At 40.6% G+C, this 25,614-nt stretch overlaps 1 protein-coding gene across 1 annotated transcript; it reads left to right on the top strand.

Annotated features, from left to right (window-relative positions):
* Positions 1-834: 834 nt before the first annotated feature.
* On the top strand, positions 835-25,124 carry PTCH1 (patched 1; the record flags this gene model as incomplete). The annotated part of the gene is made up of 11 exons (XM_009877941.1): positions 835-953; positions 3,288-3,687; positions 4,192-4,501; positions 10,047-10,189; positions 12,173-12,356; positions 13,891-14,171; positions 15,635-15,772; positions 18,755-18,897; positions 21,850-21,949; positions 23,292-23,546; positions 24,594-25,124. Coding segments are annotated over 11 exons (2,604 nt in total), but the record flags the coding sequence as incomplete, so codon positions are not given.
* Between the last annotated feature and the right edge of the window lie 490 nt (positions 25,125-25,614).

Genomic DNA, 25,614 nt, shown 5'->3' with positions numbered 1-25,614 from the left:
GCACCACATATGTTTATCGAGCTTCTCTGGGAATCTCTGTGTGGGAAAGTGTTTGAAGTGCAGTTTGAAAGAGGATGGGCGGGAAGGTTGGTTTTTTTAATTACATAATGCTCGCTTTACAAATTAAACCGAGTATTATTGTTCCGATTTAAGATGTATTCTTGTTCCAATTTAAGTCTTATTTTTGTAGACTGGCTCGTTAATCAAGTTCTGTTAAACATAAGTATATTAATACATTTACTGTATGGTGTTGGACTAATTTTGATTCTTCTTTAAAAATAATCCCTGATAAACTGAAAATGTAGCTCTTTTTGACTTGACTTTTAAGTAAGTTCATCGAGTGCATAATATTTCACTAAATATAAGAGTTTTCATTAATATTTACTTAAACCTTTATTTCGCTTCTGATTCGGTAACATGCTTTAATGTTACTGTGGTGCTTAAATTACTTCAGATTCCTTAAAAGTGAGAACTTCAGTTCTAGTTCCAGGTTTCCTTTTTCTTCCATCTTTTTTACTGTGACACTCCAAATATGGTAGAAGTATGATTTGTTGAATGTGCTTTTCCACTTAAAAAATCATCACCACATCTCCAGGCACAAATATGAACTTTATTATTACGAGAAATCAATTAACTATGTTAGGCCTGCCATAATGAAATGGGAACGTAAAGTATATCTCTCAGTTTCCTCAGGGAAAAGCTTGAAAGCATGTAGTGGATTGACATGATAAATGGGTGAGCGGATGAGACTGAAAGGAAGTTTTATGCTTTGTAAAGCTGATGCCCTACATGACGCTTAGTAACGACATCACTTCTCCTGTGATTTATCTCTAGGCAGCAGTTGTGGTGGTATTCAACTTTGCTATGGTTCTACTGATTTTCCCTGCTATCCTCAGCATGGACCTTTATCGTCGAGAAGACAGGAGACTGGATATATTCTGTTGTTTTACAAGGTGAGAGCATGAGCTAGATTGATGTACAAGGTGTGTCCTTTTTATGGTCACCAGTTGGTGCTACCATTCCTTGTCAGGAGTGAAAGTGCTTCATTGCAGCATGATCAATGTGTTACTGCTATGATTTCATTGCTAGTGAGTAGCTTACATTCACTGCCTTGCTTTTTACCTGCCTGAAGGGAAAAGTTAAAAGACATCTCTGTGTCTGTCACACTCTCCCTTTTTTTCATGTGTATGTTCATTTTGACTGTTGAAGGACAGCTTTTTCAAAGTGGATAGAGGATCCATGCTTTAGGAATATATTCAAGTATATTTAGAATGTTACAGGATACTGCAAGGTCTCCAGGGCTGGTATTGGGTAATCTTGGAAAACTGTATGTAACTTGGGCTACTGGGAAGCCTGACTTCATAGAGTCATAGAATTGTCAGGGTTGGAAGGGACCTTAAAGATCATCTAGTTCCAACTCCCCTGCCGTGGGCAGGGACATCTCCCGCTAGATCAGGCTGCTCAGAGCCCCATCCAGCCTGGCCTTGAAAACTTCCAGGGATGGGGCTTCCACCCCCTCTCTGGGCAACCTGTGCCAGTGTCTCACCACCCTCATGGGGAAGAACTTCTGCCTAATGTCCAATCTGAACTGATCCATCTCCAGCTTTAATCCATTCTTCCTAGTCCTATCACTACTAGACATCCTAAAAAGTCCCTCACCAGCTTTCTTGTAGGCCCCCTTAAGGTACTGGAAGGCCACTTACAGTTAATCATTACATGCTAATTTTTACGCTTTTTATACCTTCGATTTTTAGGCTTTTTATACCTCTAAACTTAAATATCCAAACATAATGCACAAACTATACAATTACTTCCCCCAGCCAATTTTTTCATGGGACTGTGAGGCATGCAGGATGATCCACACGATTACAGAATAATGCTTGATAAAGTTCCTCTTATGGCTGTAATCGTAATTTAGAATGGTCGTACTGCCATTCTAAGAGTGTATACACAGATTCTTACCTTATACGTAGCCAGCTCTGAGCATGGAGTGGGGCAAGGAGGAGTCTGCTTTCATCAGTGGAGCCACTGCTTAGAAATCAAGTCTATTTTTACCTTAGGTTTTGCTTTCGCCTGCAATTAGAAGGATCAGTTACATTTCTATACGTGTTCTTTCTGTCATAACCAAGATGTGGAGATCCACCTTGTGTCATCAGCCTTCCACACCCACCTAGGAACTGACATAGTTTGACATTTTAATTTTAATGTTGAGGAGAGAAAGCACTCTCTTAAATTTGTTTTTGAGGGTGTTGTTAGAACAGGGAGTTGAACTCAAGCCAGGAGTCCTAATTTCTGTTTCTGATTCAATCATAGTTGCAGGGGATGCCTTAATATGCTCAGATTTTGGAACCCTGATTCTCAGAAAAACAAGGGAGTCAAATCTTCCATTTATTCACTTATCTAAAGTTGTCCCAGATGTGTATCAGCATTTGGGTCCATTTACATGTGAGGACATGCAGTTAATGAGAGCTTACTTTGTTTAGGTAGGCAACATTCTGAATTCCTCTTGTGTTTGTAGGACTTGTCCACATGGGGAAAAATCTCCAATACTGTTTTCTGTTATCAGTTTGTAATTTCTCATTTACAGAAAGAGGCTTGTCTCTGAAATTTATTATTATTTTTTAATGAACTATGTATCTGTTAGGATCTTGCATAGACTAAAATAAAAAGAATGCTTCAATTACTTCTGTAATTTTGTCTCTTTATGTTGTTCTTCCTCCTAGGAATTAATGCTTGCATGTGTTTACTTAATTTTTAAAACATTCAGTCAGTGTATGGCAAGTGGTTTCAACCTGCCTCCTGAAAGTCTGAGATCTTATCCAGAAGGCCCAAATATTATTTAACAGTTACTCTAATAGTTCTAAACAGAAGAAGTCAGTATGTCAGATGTTTACATTTGGATGTAAATAGCTTAATTCTTTGTTTGGGCATGTAGATGCAAACTCACGCACATACAGTTCATTCAGCCTGTACGCAGCTAGCTGGTTATTGATCTGCTTAGCATGTGTAATTAATGGAGTGGTAGTGTGGGTAGGTGTCAGTATCTTTAGGCAGATGCTGGTTCATTCTTTCCTGAGCACTCAAAGTGTGCGCATGTTCTCAGAGGCCTTTGAACCATATCTGAGAAATGTTACCTAAAGGTGCAGAATAAAGCTTTACATTTAATTAATATAAACCATTTGTTACTTGTAGAAGCAGTCTCAGGTGGAAGCATGTTTTCCTGTCTAGACTGATTAACATAAAGATCTATCTGCATGCAAACAGATGTTTTTTCTCTTCTCTTACAGTCCGTGTGTCACTAGAGTGATTCAGATTGAGCCTCAAGCCTATGTGGAAAACGACAATACTTGCTACAGTCCTCCACCCCCATACAGCAGTCACAGTTTTGCACATGAAACTCAGATTACAATGCAGTCTACAGTGCAGTTGCGCACAGAATACGATCCTCATACGCAGGTGTACTACACCACAGCAGAGCCTCGCTCAGAAATATCTGTGCAGCCAGTGACTGTGACACAAGATAATCTTAGCTGCCAGAGCCCAGAAAGCACAAGCTCGACGCGGGATTTGCTTTCCCAATTCTCAGACTCCAGCATGCATTGCCTTGAGCCACCTTGTACAAAGTGGACACTCTCATCATTTGCAGAAAAGCATTATGCTCCGTTCCTCCTCAAACCAAAAGCTAAGGTAGTTGGGGAACTATTTACATTTTTTTCAAAAACAGACTTCTGTCTTACCCAGTAATAAAATTATCCTGGCAGTGGTATTAAAAAATCAGGAATAAATAGAATCGTTTTGAAATAACAATTGTTTATAATTTTACTGGTAATTTCATACTTCAAAAGATCTGTCTTGCAGGTGTTGTAGAGACTTACTTTTCAAGTGTAAGTTGTGAGTGGGGGTTTTGGTGGCTTTCAGTAACATAAACTTGTCAACAGTGAAACTAAAGCTACTTTTAAACTTCATTATGATATAAATTTTTCATCTGTAGTGCAGAGCTCCTTCAATAAAGCACAAATTAGCATAGCCTTATAGTGTGTATATGTATGAGAAAGAAAAACGCAGAAATAAAAACTTTAAAATAGTCAACTGAGGGTTGTTAATTTTGAACCTGTCTTTGTGATGTGTCACTATGAATTGTTAGTTTCTTTTGAAACCTAAAACCAAATGCACTTCTTTTTTCTGTTGCAGATTGTGGTTATTTTTCTTTTTCTGGGTTTACTTGGGCTCAGCCTTTATGGAACTACCCGTGTGAGGGATGGATTAGATCTCACAGACATTGTACCACGGGAAACGCGAGAATATGACTTCATTGCCGCACAGTTCAAGTACTTTTCATTCTACAACATGTATATTGTGACACAGAAAGCAGACTATCCAAATGTCCAGCACTTACTTTATGAACTCCACAGAAGTTTCAGCAATGTTACGTATGTTCTGTTGGAAGAGGATAAGCAGCTTCCCAAAATGTGGTTGCACTATTTTCGAGACTGGCTGCAAGGTAAGAGAGAGTTTCATGAACATTTTTAATTTTACAGTAGTAACCACTTGTTTGTGCTAGTAATGCTTCCCTCTTCAAATATAGTCGCACAGTTAAAGACCTTGAGCGGGAGGGAGAATGCCTAGGTGCTGTTCCAAACTTGCACATTGACTCATTGTTCCTCTAGAAGATCACTTAAATTCTTTGTGGCTAAGTTTACTCCCCACTAAGACAGTTTTGAAGCTTTAAGAGATTATATCCATGAGAGGCCGTCTGATGCCATTAATTTCTAAGCAGCTAATGAGGAGTTCTGCTTTATAATTAATGACCAAATATCGCCCACTGTCTTGGGAAAATAAATGTTTGCTGAGTGTTTTGAGAACAGTAAATGAAAAGTCCCTGTCTGGCAGTGTATTTTGGCACAGGATTAACTTCCAACACGAGTGATCCTGTTGGCTTCAGCTGGAGCTGCTGGCATGGAGAAAATTCAGTGTGGTTTTTGTGTTTTATTGGATTGGGAACTTACTATACATTCTAGATTTCCAGTCAAGTATCTTTACTCTTTCTGTGGTGCTGTTTTTTCTGTACTGAGTCGTAATGGGGCAGAGGAAGACAAGAGAAAGCATAGCTTTACTGTAATGGTATCAGCTAATTAAAGGTACTGTAATTAACTATGTTGAGACAAATAAGTTGTTTTGTGCTTAAAATGAGTAGTACTTTTACATCTGAGCAAGTTTAACAGCAAGCATATTCTGCCCAGGAGTACTTCTGTCCTGCCTGTCTTTCTGCTGGGAGAATCTCCAGAAGGCTTTTGCCATCAGAAAGATAAACCGTGCTCACCTAGTGAGACTCTGAATTTTAACCTTAACCGTTTATGGATGCCCAGTGGAGCCAGTGATTTTGAGACAATGTGTAGGTAACTCCTAGTATTTGAGGCATTTTATTCTTCTGAAAATATGTCAGGCAGCATTAGGAAAGCAGATACATCTAAGTGTGACATCTAAAGAAAATGGCCAAGTTTCCTGTGTGTTTAGTAAACCAATAAATCATGCAAAGCAGTATTTCAGCTATTAGCTTTGAGTTTTTAATGGTTTTTAAATATATTGGATCCATTCATTACAGTCTACTTACTGGAAGTTTTACTTAAAATATTTTGCTCACATAAGCATATTGAGCTGTAAGGGGAGGTATTACTGGCAAGAAGAAAATTCAACATAGCTTAGATGTTTTGCTGGGTTGGAACCTTACTAGGTTTCTAAGCAGGCATCTTTCTACATGCTTTTTCAAGTTATTTTGTACCTTTTGTGGGTATTTGTTGTTGTTGTTCCAAAACAGTTGGAAAAAATATGTCTGATGTCCCTGCTTCCACCTTACTGCCTCATCCCCAAAACTGTTAGGGAAATGGAAATCTGAGATTGTGTTCAGGATCTTCACGTACTAGTGCTGTACTAGTACTAGCACAGTTTGCCAGCAATAGAGTTGGGAAGAGGTACCTTTGGGTCTGCTCCCTTTCTGGCTTCTTGGCGTGACACTCTGGAGGATAGCCCACTTGGTGTTGCTCCAGGGGTGCTCATATTCCCGTTGCCTCTCTCTTGGACCCCTTATGTGCTTTCCTGAACCTCTTCCACTTTGGGTGCTTTACTGGCCTCTTTGTAATCACTTCCTCATCCTAAGGGCTGTTGTGTGGCCCTGGCCTCGTGCCAAGGGCCTGCACGTCACTCTTTCTGTCCTGTAAGTCCAGGCTCACTTGTGAGCTTTCCAGATCTACTCTTCTCTTGGGGGTGATCCTATTCTCTTTTTACTTCCCGTAGACATACTTCACTTTCAGCCCACATGAGCCTCCCCATCCTTCTTCCTTGTCCTCTGTTTTGCTTCTAGTAGAGAATCTGGGAATATTCCTGGTACCTGGGACATGCTGGCCGGGTGCATGGAGCTAAAATGTTACAGTGGAATAATGGTCAGGGATACTGCAGGAAGCAGTGATTTGTGGTGGTTCAAGTGGATGTGCCAGCCCTGTGATGGAAGGCGCGTTGCTTGAGCTGTTGATCACCCACAGTGGTAGAGTTAGTCCTTATGATTACTAATGAGCATTTAGGTCTGTGCACTTACCCATCCTCCTCACCTTCCCTAAGAGACAGACAGTTAGTACAAACCATTTTCTTTGTAAAGACACAGGGCTGTCTTTGCAAAGTGTGATACTACATTCACAAATATATAAAGAAGGAGGATGTTGAAGTGGAGCAATAGAAAGAAGTTATGTTTTAAAATGGTACAGGGCATTGGTGTTAACAGAGGGGAACTAAAGTGTTACACTAAAAACTGCCACGCTTGTCATACGGAATTATCTTGAAGTGCAGACATTGATAGAGTAATAGCTGGTTGTTACCAACTGGGGCTGATAGTGGGGGAGGGAAGGGAAGAACAGAATTTACAAAGAAGGTAGTGTTTTAAGCTGGATTCAGGGAGCATCCTCTGTGAGGTGGGAACAGTTGTACTGGTGCATTTTACATGCTAGAGGAGCAGGATGACCAAAGTGGGAACAACTTTGAACTTCGTGGCTAATTCCTGCCAACTTGACTGGGAGTTCAGCACTAGAGATTAATAGCTCAAGATGGCCTTCTGACACACACACATTTGTCTCGCAGAATGAGGGAGGCAATAGCTTGTGAACAAAAGCAGTTTTTATCAAGAATGCGTCCTTGCTCTTAGCCGTACATTAGGAGTGGGGTTCCTTTGGTCTAATGCACTTCTCTTTTCAGAGGTTCCCTTTTATTTTGTTTTCTCTCGTATCATATCATGTTAGTATATTTCCTGTTACTGAAAATGCAAACAGAAGAAGAGTTAACACTAATCATTCATTTAAACTGGAAACATTAACATTGTTTTTGTAAGCGACTGAATGTAAATGAGGTAGCTTGACTTCCCTGATGGCTTGTAATTAGGCTAGGTTTTGAAAAGGATAATCTTATCTGGTGTTTCTTGGGGCCAGCTGTTCGCATGAGTCAGTAGGAATTCTTTTCTCACCCCAATTCCTGCATACCACATAATTTTGAAGGATTTCACTTTCTTGTGAAGCTTTAAGCAGAAGACACTGCTGATATGAAAAATCCATTACGTAGGATATTAAAAATTCTGTTAATTTTTATAACTTTTCTGCAGAAAGAGGTCAGCAAGTTACTTTTATCTTTCTGCCCAGAAACATTTCATTAATCTTATTTATGAAAGATTGAATGTCTTCTAAAATGATTAGTATGAACAGTTGATAATGAAAGTACTCTTTGCCTAGAAAGCAGCGACTCTGCTATTAATTTCAAAGTGTTGTGGGAAATATTAGTTATCGATATGTTGACATCCTTTAGAAATTAAGCACAACTAATAGTAGTTTCTGGGTATTCTTTTACAGACTTTCAGTTTCAGCAAGCTCGATAATGAAACCCAGCACTTAAAGTGGTTAAGCCAGCTGAGGAGTAAAGATACAAAAGGGAACAGGGTTTGAGTGATGTGAGAACCTCTTAAATTGTGAGAACAGGCCAGACAGAAAGACTAGAGGGAGATGAGTTTTTTACCTGCTGCAGTAATGTTAACTGTACATGCCCTCATTTGATGTACCTTGCAACAGCAATTTGGTAATGTCTTGTTGCAGTTGGTGTGTCTGTTACTGTGTGTCTGTGGAGCCTTCTGACGGAGGTTAGATGTTAGTGTGAAAGCTCTGGTTCCACAGGCTGTCTATCATAGCAATTTGTGCTCTCCTACTGCGGAAGGGAGCCACTTGAAGTTAAGGTATTCTTAGATGGTCTCCTTATTTCCCAAGTGCTTTTTCAACAGCTTCCTCTTAACCTCGCAAGGTCCTTTTTCATGTGACTGGTGTGATAGCACAAGTGCTTTTACCTGGCCATTTTCTGAAAGACTGACATGGAGCTGAACTTGGTGCAGGAGGGATGAATGGGTATTTTTGCATGTCATAAGTGGTGGTTTTTCCCTCTCTCAGGGCACTGTCAAACAGTTCATTTTTGAAGGATTCCTTGAAGTCCTTGGTGATGCCAGTAACCTGGTGGCAAATTATCCTCTTCTTGGATAGGTGCTGGAGGGATGCGTGCAGAAATCTGTCAGGCTTCTCTCATCACCTGGTTCTCAGGCTGTTGGTTTCGCGAGCCGGTGGAATTTGGCAGGACAACATGGAGGAGAGACAACAAGGGGGAGAGAATGAATTTGTGAATGGAAGCGGGTGCTGTGGCCCAGAGGCAGTGTTGTCCACGTGCATTTTCCCTTCCAGTGCTCTTATCTCCATACAGCTGTAGCTAGCCTGTCTGATCTGTGGTGACGGTTTTCATTATGGCTCCTCAGCACAGCTGTGAGGTGGGTCGGCGATTTCCTCCACCACCACTCCTCCAGCCTTTTCCTTCCCCTCTATGGACATGTGGTTTGTCATCTGCTTGCACAGAGTCTCCTTGTACTGGGCTGTGGCTTCCTGTACTAAATCTGATCCAAATTTGTGCTGTGAGGTATTCCCTCCCCCTTGAAGGGTGGCAAGGAGGAAAATAACAGTTGAGAGTGAATAGGTGTTGGCTGTGATCTTTACATGTGCTGGCAGCAGATCCCACGACTTGTATTAGCTGCACAAGTTGAACAGATGGAACAAATTGACAAAATCGTGTTCACTCACGCTGTGCTCAAGGAGCAGCTGAGTTGCTGTTTGAAGTTGAAAGTTTGAGTGTGTTTTTTTTTTCCCCTTGTAGTGGAATTTCTGGTTATATCGTAGAAGCCTCGGCGCTCTGCAGTAGCCCAAAGCAGCTAATGAGAGCGGTGTGTGTCCTTCTCTGTGGCTCAGTGCACTTGGACAGGATTTTGGTGAGATGGAGGGGGAATATGAACAATGTTTCCCTTCTAGATAACGACTAAATGACTTCTGGTTTTAAGTCCACAGTAGACAGTGAAGCTGGGTCATTACTGAACTTAGCCCTTTTCTATTCTGGCACCATCCAGTTCAGGTCAAGACTACACCTTGTTTCAGAAGGGCATGTATGAAAGATGATTAATGCAAATTTGCTTATGGAGTTCTGGGTGTGATGGTTCTGGAATTGTGGTTGATGAGGAAAACCACCTTTTATTCTAGACAAGCTTAAAACACCCATATGCTAGTCCAAGCAGAGCACTAGATTGTTCTCAAAGACTCTGAGCAAAGACATGGGATCAGAGGGTCCTATTCCATCCCAGATCTCTTTGCCTTGAGCAGGGGAAGCTCGTTTGCACCAGCTTACATTGCATCTGCAGCTTACTAGCTTAGCTTTGCTGGTCTGCACAACATGGGAAGACTCTTGAGGTTTCTCCTTGCACTTGTTTGCCTAGCCTTTCTTTCAGCAAAATACTGAACATGCAACTGGTAATTTTATCTTCACACACACTGACAGTAAATGAGGAGCCCCAGGTTTAGGAGGCAGCAGAAGACTAATTTTCTTCTGGACTCAGCTATGAAAAGAAGAGTTCTTTCTTCCTACTGAAATTTGTTCCTAAGAGTGATTGCTTACCTGCTTGTTCTGTCTTCCTTTTACCTCCCTTAACTCTTCAGGACTTCAGGATGCATTTGACAGTGACTGGGAAACTGGGAAGATCACTTACAACAATTACAAAAATGGATCTGATGATGCTGTTTTGGCTTACAAACTCTTGGTACAAACAGGCAACCGAGCAAAGCCCATTGACATCAGCCAGGTACTGTACCAGTGTCCATATTGTCATCAGGATTGGGGAGAGATGCAGAAAGCATGTTACAGTCTGATTTTTCTTTTTGATGACTTGAACGCCCAAGTTAACACCTTACTGCATGGCCTCCCTGATTTTGCTGAAACCATGTGTTAACTGGAGTCTGACGTGTGTTGTGTTCAAAAAATCAAGACTCAGGATGTCTGCCCTTGATTGTTACTGGTTGGCGTGTGTTTGGTGCTGCTCCTATATCAGACACACAGTTCTTACTGAAGTTGTGAAAACTTCTTTGCTGCTTCCAGAGGTAGATGGAGTCTGGTCCTATGCCAGACAGAGCAAACATGAGCCTTGTTGTCCTAAGTGGCATTGTTTCTGATTTGAATCAGATTGGCATATAGGGTTGACCTTTTCCCAGCTTTCTGTTGTGGCTTCGAATCAAGCATTTGTGTTTATTTGTTTAGTTTCTGCCAATTTATGCAAAATGTAACATTTAAGAAAAGATGCTGGTGAATGATAGTGGAAGGGAACTGATATCATTCATATTCTTGTACCGTCATCACTAAATGCAGCTATACTGTTGTAGGACTAAGAATGGCATTATTTTGAGCTCCCTAAATAAAATATGTCTGAGGTTCTTTTGCAAGGTTATTACAGCACCTGACTCCATTTGCTGTAGCCATTGATAGGTGGAAATACACCAGGTTTGACTCCTTACACTAAAATTAGGTTTCAAATGTCTTAAGAAGGAATTCTGCAATAACCCAACTTCTCTCCTGAAGTTGTCATTGACTCGCTGTGCTTTCAGGCAGGAAAAAATAGTCTTTCTAATGAGCTTCTTGGCAGATCTGCTCATTGTCTTTCTTTTTTTTTTTTTCCTGGCGTTAAAGGTGACAGATTTACAGAATACATTGTTGAAACACACTGCTGTATAGCAACATGTAGCATGCTGTCAGGTTTGAATGAAGCTTCAGCTATGAATTAACCAAAGAAAGGGAGTTGAGAAAAACTTCAGTGAGATTTTGTTCAGCAGAATGTACCAGGTACACTGTGGAACAAATGCGATTGGACTGCAGCTGCTGATATAATTTCCTCTGCCTGGGAGGGAGAAAAGTGTGGTGCACCCACAGGGGCTGAGCGCTGCACTGTGCAGTTCCAGAGACAGCTTGAAGACATACAGTTGTTGCATATCCTGTGGACTAATTGAATCCAGATCCTTGGAATCCATTTTTTTTTTTAACTGCTGTCAGTGTTGTTTTTCATTTCATTAAAAAGACCTGAAACTGGATCTGAGCCAAGATTTTAAATAAACAAAACAAAAACCCCCAGTAATACTTTTCACCCACAGAGTCCTCTGTGAGAGCTCTAGCTGTGCAGGATTTGGCTACAGAACCTTAAAAGTGTACCACTGCTGTTTACCCCACAGATGCCTTTGCCCACAGTGACCCAAATAACACAGGGCACTCGTCTGCTTTCTTGATGCTGGGCATTTTCTGAATACGTAGGTCATAGGAGGCAAGTGTTAGCAAAATTTATACAGATGTTGTTTTATTTTTATAGCTCTCCTCCATTTACTGGGTGGCATTTCCTTCAGTGTTAACAACAGAGGTTAACTGCACACAGACATGTATAGGGACTCTTGCCAGATTTTCCTTCCCTGTCTTTAAATATGTTTCTCCGACTTGGTTGTTTTTCACTCTTGGCTGCCGGCTTTCAGAATTTGGATTTAATTGGTTCAGTCAGTTCTGGAACCATCTGCTGATTTAGTGGTTATTGTAAATATTATATGAGTACTAATTTATAAATAACCACTTTCTACTGTGACTGTAGATTTTTAGATTATTCTGATAGTTTACTTCAAGCAAAGAATCATACTTTCTTGCTTTTCTTCTCCCGTATATGTGGCATCTCCAGGCCATTTGTTGAAAGCTTTACAGCAAGACCCCTGAAAGCAAAGCTCATTCTGAAAGGCTTCTGATTTTTTCCCTTCTGCAGTTGACTAAACAGCGTCTGGTGGATGCAGATGGAATCATTAACCCAAATGCTTTCTACATCTACCTGACGGCCTGGGTTAGCAACGACCCTGTGGCCTATGCTGCCTCGCAAGCCAACATCCGGCCTCACCGCCCAGAGTGGGTCCACGACAAAGCAGACTATATGCCAGAAACAAGGCTGAGAAGTAAGGAGCATTTCATCTTAATGTCTTACAGTTTATACAAGTGCCCCCACTCCTTCCCTCAAGAACTGGTAACTCTGTAACTGGCTGATGCTGCACAGGGCTCAGAAGCCTAAACAGGAGAATATATTGTGTTACTTTTTGGTCTTAGGAGACCTGTGCACCCTTGCAAATGTGACACCACAGCAGGGTTTTAATCATATTGAAAAATGCGTTTTGTAACAGTTTGAAGCTCTTAAGAATTTATACTAAGCGTTGCTTTTAAGTGTGACCTGATAGTTCCGTCTGTGAGGGAAGCCTCGAGATTGCTCAAAATTCATGCTTGTGTCATTGTGAAATTTCATCACTGAGATTGTATCATGCTTATCCTCAGTTCTTAATACCTGAAGGATTTTTATCAGGTTAGCTCATATGCTAAGGAACCAACACTGATACGGTACAAAGAGCTACTTAATTAGAGGAGCAGTCCCGTTCTCTGCAATTCACTGTTTTTGTGAGCACCAGTGCCAATTTGGGTTGCTTTGCTTCAGCTTTCCATTTACTGAGAAAGTTACTAGTTGGGACACCAGTGAGGAAGAGGAGAGGGCATGTAGGGGAGGGCTGGTATGCTTGGAAATGTGATTGGGCAATCAGCTGTGCTTCAGTGTATCTGAACCCTAGAGCTTTGTGGCAGTGAGCCAAATCTTGTCTTAATGAAAATTTATAGTTGAGATTATAATAGGGCAAATCATGTTTAGCAAGTCAACTGAATGACCCTACAGGGTCTGGAACACACAACGACAGTAAAAAAAGGCTTGTTGTGGAAGCTTTTTTTTTTCATCTTGTACAGTAGACTGAGTGTTACATTCTAAAAGTAGTGTGGAGAGTGATGGTTTGTCAAATTATTAAAGGATAAAAAGTTATGTATTTCCTTAGTAAACTACTGCTTTTATATTAGATTTTTTCTTCCCAGTCATTTGCATGGATTTTTGCACTGAACATGGATTTCTGAATCTGACTTAAAATATATTCAATGGAAATCTTAAAAACCAACCAGCCTATTGGAGCATAATTTTCCTCTAGTTTTGTGTCAGTGGACCACAAGTAATCTCAGGGAAATGGCATTTGATTTCAGAGGAACTGCACCTGCATAGGAGAAGAGCATTTGGACAACATGCTTAATATGATGTGATCTCCTACTTCATATTGCATTTAGGGATTTTTGGCCAAGTATGCAGAAAGAAATGCTGTACCACTGTTGAGGATTAAATACATTTATTGAAATACGTCTGTTATGTTCTATAGAATTGTTTGGAGCCTTGATGTAGACTTTGTTTATCCCACTGCACTGCATGTTAAAAAGCAGCCATCTCCTGTACTATTTCAGCTTTCAATTTATCGGGGAGTTTTTTGAAATGTCACTTGTTAAAGAGAAGTAAAATTTAAATTCAGCACCTTTAAGCATTTTGCTGTGGTGAACAAAGCATTGCTAATCTTGCTCTCTGTGTATCTTCTTCCTTCCAAACACACGTTTTAACACTGCTATCTTTTTTCCTAGTTCCAGCAGCTGAGCCCATAGAATATGCTCAGTTTCCTTTCTACCTCAATGGATTGCGTGAAACTTCTGACTTTGTGGAGGCTATCGAGAAAGTGAGAGCTATCTGTAGTAACTACACCAGCCTGGGGATCGCCAGCTACCCGAACGGTTACCCGTTTCTGTTTTGGGAGCAGTACATTGGGCTTCGTCACTGGCTCCTCTTATCCATTAGCGTGGTTTTGGCTTGCACGTTTCTTGTGTGTGCCCTCTTCCTCCTAAACCCCTGGACGGCTGGGATCATTGTAAGTTTATTATAAGGGTCTTTGTTGAAGTCAAATTCCTTTCAGCATAGCTCTTGCTGTAGTCGGGAAGGTTTTGTTTATGTCTGGGCCTCTGGTGGAGTATGTATATTGCATCATTCATTATATATTTATTCAACTTGAGGGGGTAGGGTTCATGCTAAAGGTACAAACCTTAATAGCTTTAATCCTTTGGCCACCTTTTTTGCAGCTTTAAAGATTTCTTGGAAAAGTACGTAAACTTTTGCCCCTACTTAGATGCACACTAACATGAGAAATAAAGACAGAGGAAAATTAAGACCTTTATTAAACATTAAAATGATTATTTACTCCTTCTCCCCTTTTGTCAGACAGCTATTTTTCAAGGCAGTTGCTTGTGACTAGCTTGCCCATAAATTTCCCACTGATTTCTGAACTCAGTCTTTCTGGAAAAACTGAAGTGGTTGTTTTACGGTACACACTGTGGAAAGAGTAAAACTGAGCTATAAAATTATAAACTGAAAAGAATACTCCTCCGTGCTTTCTGCAAGGCACCATAAGCTTCTCAGTAAACATTCAAGTTAAATTGAATGATGATGTTCCTGTGTTTAAATTCCATAAACTATCATATAGTTTATAAAATGCCAGAAGTAGAAAAGCGTAAAACAGTTACTACTTTTTGTAATGTACGTTTATACGACAGGTATGTTAAAAGGTAAATGTTTAGTCTAGAATATTTTTTGTAGCACTTAATCAAGCAATTTATGTTATTACTCTTGATTCATTAGCTTATAAAATCATTTATTGTAGTGCATACTTTTTTCCCTAGGAAAAGGCATTTATTTTCAGAGTCCACCATTGCTTTTATAAGTGTGTCTATCTTTTTTTTCTTGCTTGACTTTAGCAACCTCTAAAGTTGATTCTACAGATTCCCTCCACTCCCTTTTCCTCATTTTTTTTACAAGGTAGATGAAAGAAAAATAAAAGCTTTCCCTTAGATTTAACCATTCACTTTGTTTGTGTCAATCCCACTAAGTATCTTAAAAGCTCAGAGCCGCTCTGTAACCTGAGACTCATCAGCTGATTATGGCACTCACTTTCTTCTGGACTTTAAACCTACTCAAAAGTCATCCTCACTTATATTTGCAGTTCCACAAAAAGAGTTCCAGTACAGGTCGTTGAAAGTTGCTTTTTCTGGAAGAGTTGTCTAAGAAACAGGTGAAAAAGAGAAAATGAATGTGATGATCACTGATAAATTGTACCCAATGTTAAATTGATGCTTGGTCTCTTAACTGCTTCTTGGAAGTTATAATTTAAACTGGCTCATTAACAAGCATTGCCATTGAGCACAATGAAACGGGAAACGCGTCTTGTCTTTGGGAATATAGGATGGCTTTGAGGAGTATGTCACATGTTGTTTTGAAATACTTTTCTCTTAATTTTTCTGGAGTATAAGAATTTACTAACAGCTGTTTGAAATCATCTAGGTGGTGGTGCTGGCTCTGATGACCGTGGAGCTGTTTGGCATGATGGGTCTAATTGGAATAAAGCTGAGCGCAGTGCCTGTGGTTATCCTGATTGCTTCTGTTGGCATTGGCGTGGAATTCACTGTTCATGTTGCTTTGGTACGTAAAATCAGGAGGCATTTTTAAAATGTTTTAAAATAAAATGGTGGCAATCGTAGGATCACAAATCCTTGCTTAATCTCCTGAGTCAGTGACGTGATCCCCACAAGGAGGTTGGTCACAATTTCGTGTGCCATTCGGTTCGTCTTGATAGAGTGGAGTTGATCTTGATGATTTAGTTCCCTCTTATTGAGTCTCCCAAGAGTTAAGAGGGGATACATTAACTGTAATGTCTACTCATCTGAGTGACGCAAATATATAGACAAAGCAGACCTCTTAATGCACCGTACTTCAGTCCAGACTCTCCTGGTCCTTGTCTGCAGGCACACTATGGTTACCTTAATGCTGTGCAGCATGTAGATTCTGTATCTTGAGGAAGAGAAGACTTTGAAGGAGATTTTCAAAATTACGTGTAGTGTTGTTTGATCTCTCTGGACCACTACAACTTGAATGTATTTGGATTCACTTTCCACTTGAAAAATCTGCATCTCCTTTTCAGCTGTTAGTAGTGGGCACAGACATGCAGTCTATAGCAAAAGAGTTGTCCTGTGTGGCAAGGAGGAGCGGAGAAGGGGCGAAAAGGTGTGTTTTACAGAAAGATTTTGAACATTTTCATGGTCAAGTGTCCAAATCTCAAGTGTGCTTACTCACGCAGCTTAGTCAGCCTGATGTGCAAAAGTACGTAGAAGTGACAGTGCGCTTGCAAGGGAGCGGTTCTGAGAACTCTGTTTGACAACAGAATATTTGTATCATTTGGCATAGAAAGTTTTTCCGTGTTCATATTTGACAATGTCATTGCTGATCTCACCAACATTCTGCACACTCAACATAAGTAATTTTCCTATAAGGCTATTCTAATGGGTATTTCAGAATAGTTTAAGAATGCCCAGTATAATGTAATTGCAGGGAGAAGGTGCTTGTAGTCTTCTATAATCATTAGTATATTAGTGCTGTAACAATCTGAAAAGAAGTGAAGGAAGAGGGCTGAAAAGTGGTGGTGACATTGTATGGGAATGCGGTGGGCATTTCAGACTCAAAGGGAGGACTCATAGACTGCTAAGAGGATCTGGTCTCAGTGTGAAAGCGAGGAGAACTAACGGGAATCGTAGCACATTGGAGATGGCCAAATATCAGGAATATGTTGTAGATGATGTATAGAGTTTTGGCACATAAAATAGCAGGGTGCAAAGAACAATTTTAAGAAAAGTTGTAGGGGAAGTCGGGTAGGTTTAAAGAGCAACTGAAGTGGTAATATCTTTTTTTCACCTACTGCTGTGGATAGTTAGGCTTTTGGAGGTAAGCCTATTTGCTAGGACTTGTAATAGTTTGAGAACTGTTGGAAATTAATGGTGTACAAGAGGAAGAAAGAAATGACAGTTTCTTAGAGTTGAAGAATTTAATCCAGGAAAACTTGAATAAAAAGGTAACAAAACAGTTGTTTCTAAATTGGAAGAAATTAAAAAAACATATATAAGTAACCTGTGGCTGAAAGAAATGGCAAGCAAACTGAAAATTGTGGTTTTTTTCACATTGACTCTGGAGTCAAAAACTTTCAAACATAAGCTTTAAATAAAGAATGCCTAGGAGACCTCAGATGATAGCAGCAGTACTGGCCTTTACAGAACTTCCTGCACATAAACAGTCAAACCAGCATTGCATAAACACAAAAGTCAGGGCTGGAACTGTTGGTACAGTTCCATGATACAGTTAATTGAACTTGTTTAAAACGAGTGATTCACAGTCCACTTGTGGCTCAGTTCTCAGCTGTCACTTGTGAATTGTGACCTCATTTTTTTAATTCTGCAAATAAATTCCGATTTGATAGCAAGTTTTGTGCTACACATCGTTTAATTACAGACATACACTTATGTTTTTAGAACTTGTTAGTATGTTTGTGGATCAGATCCCATAGTTCCCATTTGTGTAAGTTGTCTCATTGACAGCTGCCTTTACCCTGAGGGGGACTGTTTATTCATTTATGTATATAGGAATGTAAAATGTCCTGGATCCATTAATTTTCCATGGATCACTTTTAATCCAATACTAAAGATTAATGATACATGGTTTGGCTAACTATGGAAGTGAGGGTTGGGAATCTCACTCCACAGTGTACCCATTTTCGGTCTGCATGTCCCACCAAGTAACTTTTTAATGCGTTGACTGATTTCACCCCACATTTGTCAGGTAAGTGAAAATAAGCTGCTAGAAAAGAGAGACTTATTTCCAGGACCAAGAGGAAGACAGCTGCCTGAGCCTACATCTTAGCAGGCAGTAGAGAATTCACTGAAGAAAAAGCCCTTATAAATCACAGGAAGAAGACCAACCAGATACTTGTGTTCTTAAACCATTAAGTCACGCACAAAGAAGACAAATTCATACGAAACAACATTTGAGTGTTCTTGACTCAGCTTGTTCACTCAGGAGTTGGAAGGAGAAAGACGTTTCAGTAGTCAAAAGTGTTGCTCAGGCACCACTGTGTTCAGCACCGTTCCTAAGGCAATTTTTTTACCTATAGGCCCACTAGCTTTGAAGTAGCAGAAGCCGCAAAAACACTTACTTTGCGTGAAATGGAAGTGTTAACAAAAGTCTTGGAAGCCATGGCCCCACCAGAGTGAGAGGTGTAGCCCTGTGATTTCAACACCTGAAGTGCTTTCGCCATAGAGTGGATTCTTTGCAGGTGGAAATAAGCAGAGCTGGAGACAAAAGCCTACGGATGTAATCAGGCATCATTTCCAAAGTTAATACCACAGTCTAGGTCTGTAATCAGTGCTTACTCTGGTTGTGAGACTTCAGCAGCAGCTGTGTGGTATGACTGACACAATCAGACCTTCTCTTGAAGGTTAGCCAGCAACAGAGATGCTTTATAATAAACTATGGCTTGGAGTAATTAACCGGTGGAAAAAAAAAAGTGTGTTTTATGTGAGAGGCTGTTTGGAAGGTTGCGTGCATCTGTGTAATGAAATGAATTTCATTGTTTTGCAGGCATTTTTAACTGCCATAGGAGACAGGAACCACAGGGCTGTCCTTGCATTGGAACACATGTTTGCGCCAGTGCTGGATGGGGCCGTGTCCACTCTGCTTGGAGTGTTAATGCTCGCAGGATCAGAGTTTGATTTTATTGTCAGGTAAAGCATAGCTTAATTTTTAAAATTAAATCAGGCATGCTTTTAATTTTTAGTCACTTTGGCGTATCTGTCATTTTATTACTATGCATGGTGTGTCAAGCATGCTTACATCATGGTCCTGCTTTTCCTCTGTTTTATTAACTCCTTGTTACATGCTAGACGTGGTAGTGTTTCCATTGCTGGTGTTAAAATCTGTTCCAGGAAAATCTTACACCCAGCATGAAAGAACACAGAAATGTCCCTCTTTAGCAAAGTTTGCTAATTCTGGGTTTGAGTCAATTGAAAGCATCTAGTATTGTCCAGTAGTAGCTGGGTTTGACCTTTAACCTTTAGGTCCTCTGGACTTCCCAAGCACACAACATTTGGACTGCGAAGGACACGTGAACCTACAAACATGCTGCAACTGTGCTGCGAGTGACTCTCTCCACATCTTATCCTTCTGTCATTATGTGAGGTTTACAGCAGTGTGTAACAGGGAGAGGAAAAATATCCCTGCTTGGGAGCTAGGGAGCCATAATTATGAACCCAGAACTTCGTATTAAAATTTTGTAAAGCAAAGCCTGAAGGCCCTTCTGTTTAGAACTACAAGCAGACTGTTTCTTGTGAATTTAATTAAGAAGGTGAATTCATCAAGTATGAGAGGAAAGCAAGTTTTCTGTAGAGGGGAATTTGAGAAGTGCAGTGAAACAGATCCTATTCTATTCCAGACAACCTGTGGAGCTCTGCAAAATGGCTAATCTTAGGTTCTTTGTCACAAACTACAGCACCACAAAAAAAAAAAATCCAAGCCCTAAAATGGAACTGAGGTAGAGCTGGGCTAAATAAAAATTCTCTGAAAGATGACTTAACTGCTTAGGTAGACATAAGCTGGATAGATGACTAGACTTAGCTGACATCCATTTGACAACAAGAACAACAAAATGTCACAGGCAGGAACTGAGAGAATGGCTGCTAAATATCAAGATTTTTTGTTTATATATGTAAGATATTTGAAGCAAGCAGGGAGTTTGCAGTTAGACCTCATGAAACCCACATGAGGATTATTACTATAACAGATACTGTGTGTCCTGAAATAAAATCTCTATTTTTTCCCAAGTCAGTATATTTTAATATATTTTTTTGGTATTGAAGAAATAAGGTAGAATTATTCTTTTAGGGCCTGATCTCATAAGGATTGGAACACTTTGACATATAGGTTACTTATAGATTTAACCTAAATTTACAGGGGTATATTTGGTGTGCTACTTGCCTACTTAACAGCTGAGATTTTGGCAAGCGTATTTTCGTGTCATAGCAAATGGAAGATTGTAGCAGCCCCTCACACCAAATTTGGATTGAATGTTCTCTCAGTTTATAAAATGAGCCATTCAACTTTTCAACTTACGTTATTTTACTTTTTTTGGCCGTCAGTTTCTCATTTTCTAGCACAATCTGACTTTAGTTTGCCATGTTTAAAAAATAAAATAAAATAAACTGTGGGAGCCTGAGCATTGTTATAGTGGGCGAACGAAGATCCCAAACTTCCGGAAAGCATTAGATTAGTCCGACAATATGGAAGATTAAGTAAATTAACAGACATTGTATACACCAAGTGGTCAGAGCTGTAATCCTCCTGTTTATCCTAGCGCTAGATGGATGAGATGCAAATGTTTTTAATGCCTGTTGTTGATCTCTGTCCGAGTATAAAGTTCTGGTGGTTTATGTTAATGGAGCAGATTGACTTGCTGATTTTTGCTAATGCAGATCAGAAATTCCCAAATGTTTACAATAGCAGGATATTTGTAGTTTTACAGGAGTCTGATATATTTGATCAGATGTGGAAACAGGGAGGCAGTAAAGTTTGTTGCCAGCTTGACAATGTAATCAGCAGACCCATTAGCAGCAAACTTGCCCTCCACTCTTTTCCTTTGCCTTCTCCTCCAGGAATTTACCAAGACCGAGTCCTTGAAATCATTAGTTGCAACGCAGCCTTAAGTTTAGTCTGAGCCCCAGCTGTGCCGAATACCAACTAGCAAGGCTTTCCTTTTACTGACAGGTTTACCTTGGTATTCATGAAGGATCCCAGACCTTAGCCCTCAGTGGTGGGAAAGGACAACCACTTGTGCACTTTCCTCTTCTTCCATAGTGCTTCAGCCTTTATGTTTGAATTGGCTGACGCAAAACAAGAGTATTCAGAGATGCTAAATTGTTCAACAAAAGATTAGCCTGCAATGCAGCTCTGCCATTGTGGAGTGCTCTTACTCAGTACAATGCTGAAGCTTGCTATAGAATGGGCAGCATTTTCTTTGCAGAAAGCGGGTTCCTGTGTTATAAAAAGGTTGCAGTTCAAGCTATTTGGTAAAACTGGAACTCACAGAATTCTAGGCGGAAAGTTGTGATTAATGAACAGCAAGGGAAACCCTTACCTGATACACTGGAGATTTAATTAGAGATTCTGCTGTAAGATGCAGAAGCATTTCACAGTGGATTAGCCGCTGGGAGAAGAGGGCTTCTTTTCCTTCTAGGCTAAATTGTTTAAATTCTACACCCTTCACTTCATTTGTTTGCTTCTGCTGGGTTTTCACTAATGGGGGCCCCTTTTCATTGTATTTGTGCTTTCAATCCATTCAGCTATTCAGTGCACATTCCATATTTTTGTGTTTGTGTAACACATTCATAAATAACATTACATGCTTCCAGATTTGGGGAAATTAACAAAAGTAATTTTTTTCTTTCCTTTATCAACTAACACTTTGGGTTGTGGAATGTAGCTTCTCTAACTCGAAAGGTAAAAAAAAAAATCTTATCTCTATGTATGTAAAGTGATACAATTATTTTGTAGAGCATTAGTAGGGTTTTAGATTTAGTTTAGCATATATATTATTTTAGCCTATGGAGGAGTAATTTGTAATCCCTTATTTCTAACAATGTTTGTGGCTCTTCTCTCCACCAAACCCCTTAACCCTACTTAAGGTATTTCTTTGCTGTTTTGGCAATCTTAACCATTCTGGGAGTTCTCAATGGATTGGTGCTGCTTCCTGTTCTTCTTTCATTCTTTGGACCATACCCTGAGGTCAGTAAAACTAATGGTCAATAGAAGGAATAATCCTGTGTCTATGCCCCTGCTCCCCTAGATCATCTCCCTTTTTTAGAAACTGTTTATTTCTTCAAATTCTCTTGGATTTTTCACTTTTTAAATTTCTTGCTCTTTTTTAAAATTTGTATTAAAGTCCTGTTTGTAATTTAGATAATATTCTTCTACTTAACATTTTTAAAGGTGTTTTAGTAGTACTCTTTTAGAGGCTGCAATCAGCAAACTCAATACAAGTATAGGATCATTTATGCTTTTAAAGGCATAATGTGATACGCAAACTAGTTTGTAAAGTACCTATTATCCCCAGTATTTTGCAAAAGGCAGTTCATTTTGTCCACATACCTTCTTCTTTCCTACCTTATTGCCTCTGTTGCTTTCCTCAAAATATTTAACTGAGCAGACCACCAAGAAGGCCTGTGCAGACCAACACACACCAGTGGTGGTCCACAGACCACACCTTGATAACTATGACTGGTCTGCCAGCAAGTCACCCCTGTCCAGTCACCCCTCCCTGCTTGTCTCAAGCAACGTTTTTGATGGGTAGAAGGCATTGCTTAGATGTCGACGACTGTACAGTATAAAGTGTAAGGCCAGCAAAAGAGAATTCATAGTTACCAAATTTGTATTTGATTGCTGATTTTTCATTACCTGCTCTGTAGTTAACACAATTACTGTTGCGCAGGGTTGTCTTCATCACATTATTAGTGGAATCAGTGTGCTGTGCCTCATGTCTATATGTACGAGAGTAAAACACTATGCAGCACTAGTAATACTTCAAAAGTATTTATTTTTTTAGTATTAGTAAACCAGTTTTGACACCACTGTGTCATCTCTTATATTCCTATATTCATGACCTGTCACTTACTGAAGCAGTGTAAATGTGCATAGTTCATTACAATGTATGCTGCTGTTATGTGTGTGTCCACCTCTCTTTGCAAGTAAACACTGAACCATACTGTGCATACACATTTGAGGCGATTTTGTGAAATCACTGTTAATGTATGGTGAAGGAGGAGGGAAGTCCACATACTGTGTTTTTAAGAGCAAGTGCATGCACACACATGTGTTCATACACTTCCTGAAGTTATGATATCCGAGAGAATCTGCGTAATCCTGATTACATACATATCTACAAATGGAGATTGTTGTCTCTTTTTCTTTGATGAATTTTTTTAGTTCAGTCTAAGTGTTCATCAGGAAACTGGTGCTGAGGTTCTCGTGGTGTGGGAGGGTGTATTTGGCAGAAGAACAATTGTGTCCATCACTAGTGATTAAAAGGGTAACGCCAACTTGATGTTAATGAATGCATTGTCATTACCAGATTTCTCCAGCCAATGGACGAAATAGATTGCCCACGCCATCTCCCGAGCCACCCCCAAGCATCGTGAGGTTTGCACTGCCACCCGGGCACACGAATAATGGCTCAGATTCCTCTGATTCAGAGTACAGTTCTCAAACCACAGTGTCCGGCATCAGTGAAGAGCTTCATCAGTATGAGGCCACCCAAGGCCCTGGGGCACCGGTTCATCAAGTGATAGTGGAAGCCACTGAGAATCCTGTCTTTGCGAGATCCACTGTAAGTAGCTCATGTACTGACTGGCAAGAGGGCAAGAAGAGTGCTCGGAGTTCTTCTAATTTAAATCCATTTATTTTTGTGGAAAGCTTTCGTATTTCTGGATGATTATGCTTTGTGACTTTGTGCCAGAACTTGTAAGCAGGGAGTGAAGGTCTTTGTCCTCTCGTTAAGAATCAAGCTGGGGGTAAAAATGATGGTATGAAAGCAGCGGTCTTTGGTGTGTGTAATTGCTGTTACATGATATTGGCACCAGCCACAAGAGAGAGCTCTCAGTCTGTTTGATGACTGTTTTCAGAGAGAGAACGGGAGAGATAAAAAGATCCAGGCCTCTTCGACACACCTCCTTGTGAATCACCATCTTATATACCTCTCTCTGACAGTACAATTTAGGGAGAAATTGATAGAGCCAGAAAACAGTTACAGGGTTCTACCAAGTCTTGGGCCTGTTGCGTCTTGCTACTGGGTTGACATAACTGCGATTTCAAAGGACAGTGAAAAACCTCTGTCTCCTACCCCTGCTGATGCTGCATGCTGAGCTGCAATGCGGATCTGGTTTTGTTCAGCAGAGGCCTAGAAGTAGGTACAAGCACAGCCACATTTGAAGTTGGTCACGGTTTATTGACTGATGTGGCCGCTGCGCTTCACGCTTTTTACGGAAATCAGAAAACAGATTCCTGCAGTCTATACAAACTGCCCTACTAACATCCTGTGTATGTACCCTGTGTGGAATAGAGCCTTTTCCAAATGCCTGCAATTCTACTTGTCGAATGAGTTAAAATCAAGCTCTTGTCACCCATCCTTTTCAAAAGATGGGCTGGTACTTAGGAAGCTTACAATAGTGTTTTTAGCTGTCACCCTGTGTTTTTCTGAAGGTGTGCTTTCCAGGCTTTAGTAACTTCAGACAACAACTATCTGGAAAAATCGTTACCTTTGTAAAGTTTGAACCAAGACAGCATTATTGTAATTGTTCTCAGTGCAGAATACAAGCAAGCATAGTACTTGTTTGCCTCACTTTGCCAGAGGCATAACCATGCATCTCTTCTCCAGGTGATTCAGCCAGAGACAAGGCATCAGTCGAGTCCCGGATTGCAATCAAACCCGGAGTCCAGCACGCAGCAGCAGGCCTGGCGTCAGGGCAGACAACCCAAACGGGAAGCAAGGGAAGGGTTGCGACCACCTCCTTACCGCCCTCGCAGGGACGCTTTCGAAATTTCTACTGAGGGGCATTCTGGACCCAGCAACAGGGATCGCTTGGGCCACAGGGCTCGTTCTCACAGCGTGAGGAGCCCGGCGTTTGGGGCGGTGGGTGCCGCAGGACCATCATACTGCCAGCCAATCACTACTGTGACTGCCTCGGCTTCAGTGACTGTTGCTGTCCACCCTGCGGTGCATGGCCACAGCTCTCGGGGAGGGAGCTTTCCCTCCTACGAGGGATACCGTGAGGCTGACCATGGGCCATTTGAGGACCCCCACGTGCCTTTTAATGTGCGGTGTGAACGAAGAAATTCTAAAGTAGAGGTTATAGAACTGCAAGATGTTGAATGTGAGGAAAGGATAACTGGCAACAGCTCACAATAAGGTAGGTCCATCTCCCGTAGCTGCAGGCTTTGCCCATGTCTGGCAACAGTGTGATCGAAAGAAAGGGGAAAGACAAAATTTTTCTGAGGTACCTTTCCTTCAGGTGAGCTTAATTAATGGTCCTTGATCATCATAAATTTGCTGGCTGTGAATATAGTACATTTTGAACTATAAGTCAGGTTGGACAGAATAGTACTTTCCAACACTGGGAAGTTTCAGTGGAGTCAGACATGAACTACTTCCAAGAGCCTTGCAAAGTGGGCAAGTACATAGTACAGATGAGGAACATGAAGCAGACATGTAACGTCTTCAATGCTGTGTAACTGCATTTACCATCAATTGGTTCTGTCTCCTGATCCCTGTACCTGCCACGTTCTGGGACATCATAGAGAATGCCATTGCCTGGGAGAGTGTAGAACTGCCAGCTACTGTGAAAGTTGCCGGAATCCCTCCAGAATATGTGCCGAGTGGGAGGTGGGAGGAGCACCAA

This window comes from Apaloderma vittatum, unplaced genomic scaffold, assembly GCF_000703405.1.
Source record: "Apaloderma vittatum isolate BGI_N311 unplaced genomic scaffold, ASM70340v1 scaffold10740, whole genome shotgun sequence".
NCBI classification, from domain to species: Eukaryota; Metazoa; Chordata; class Aves; order Trogoniformes; family Trogonidae; genus Apaloderma; species Apaloderma vittatum.
Note: the sequence above shows the minus strand (reverse complement) of the source record. Positions and strands in the feature narration are given on the sequence as shown.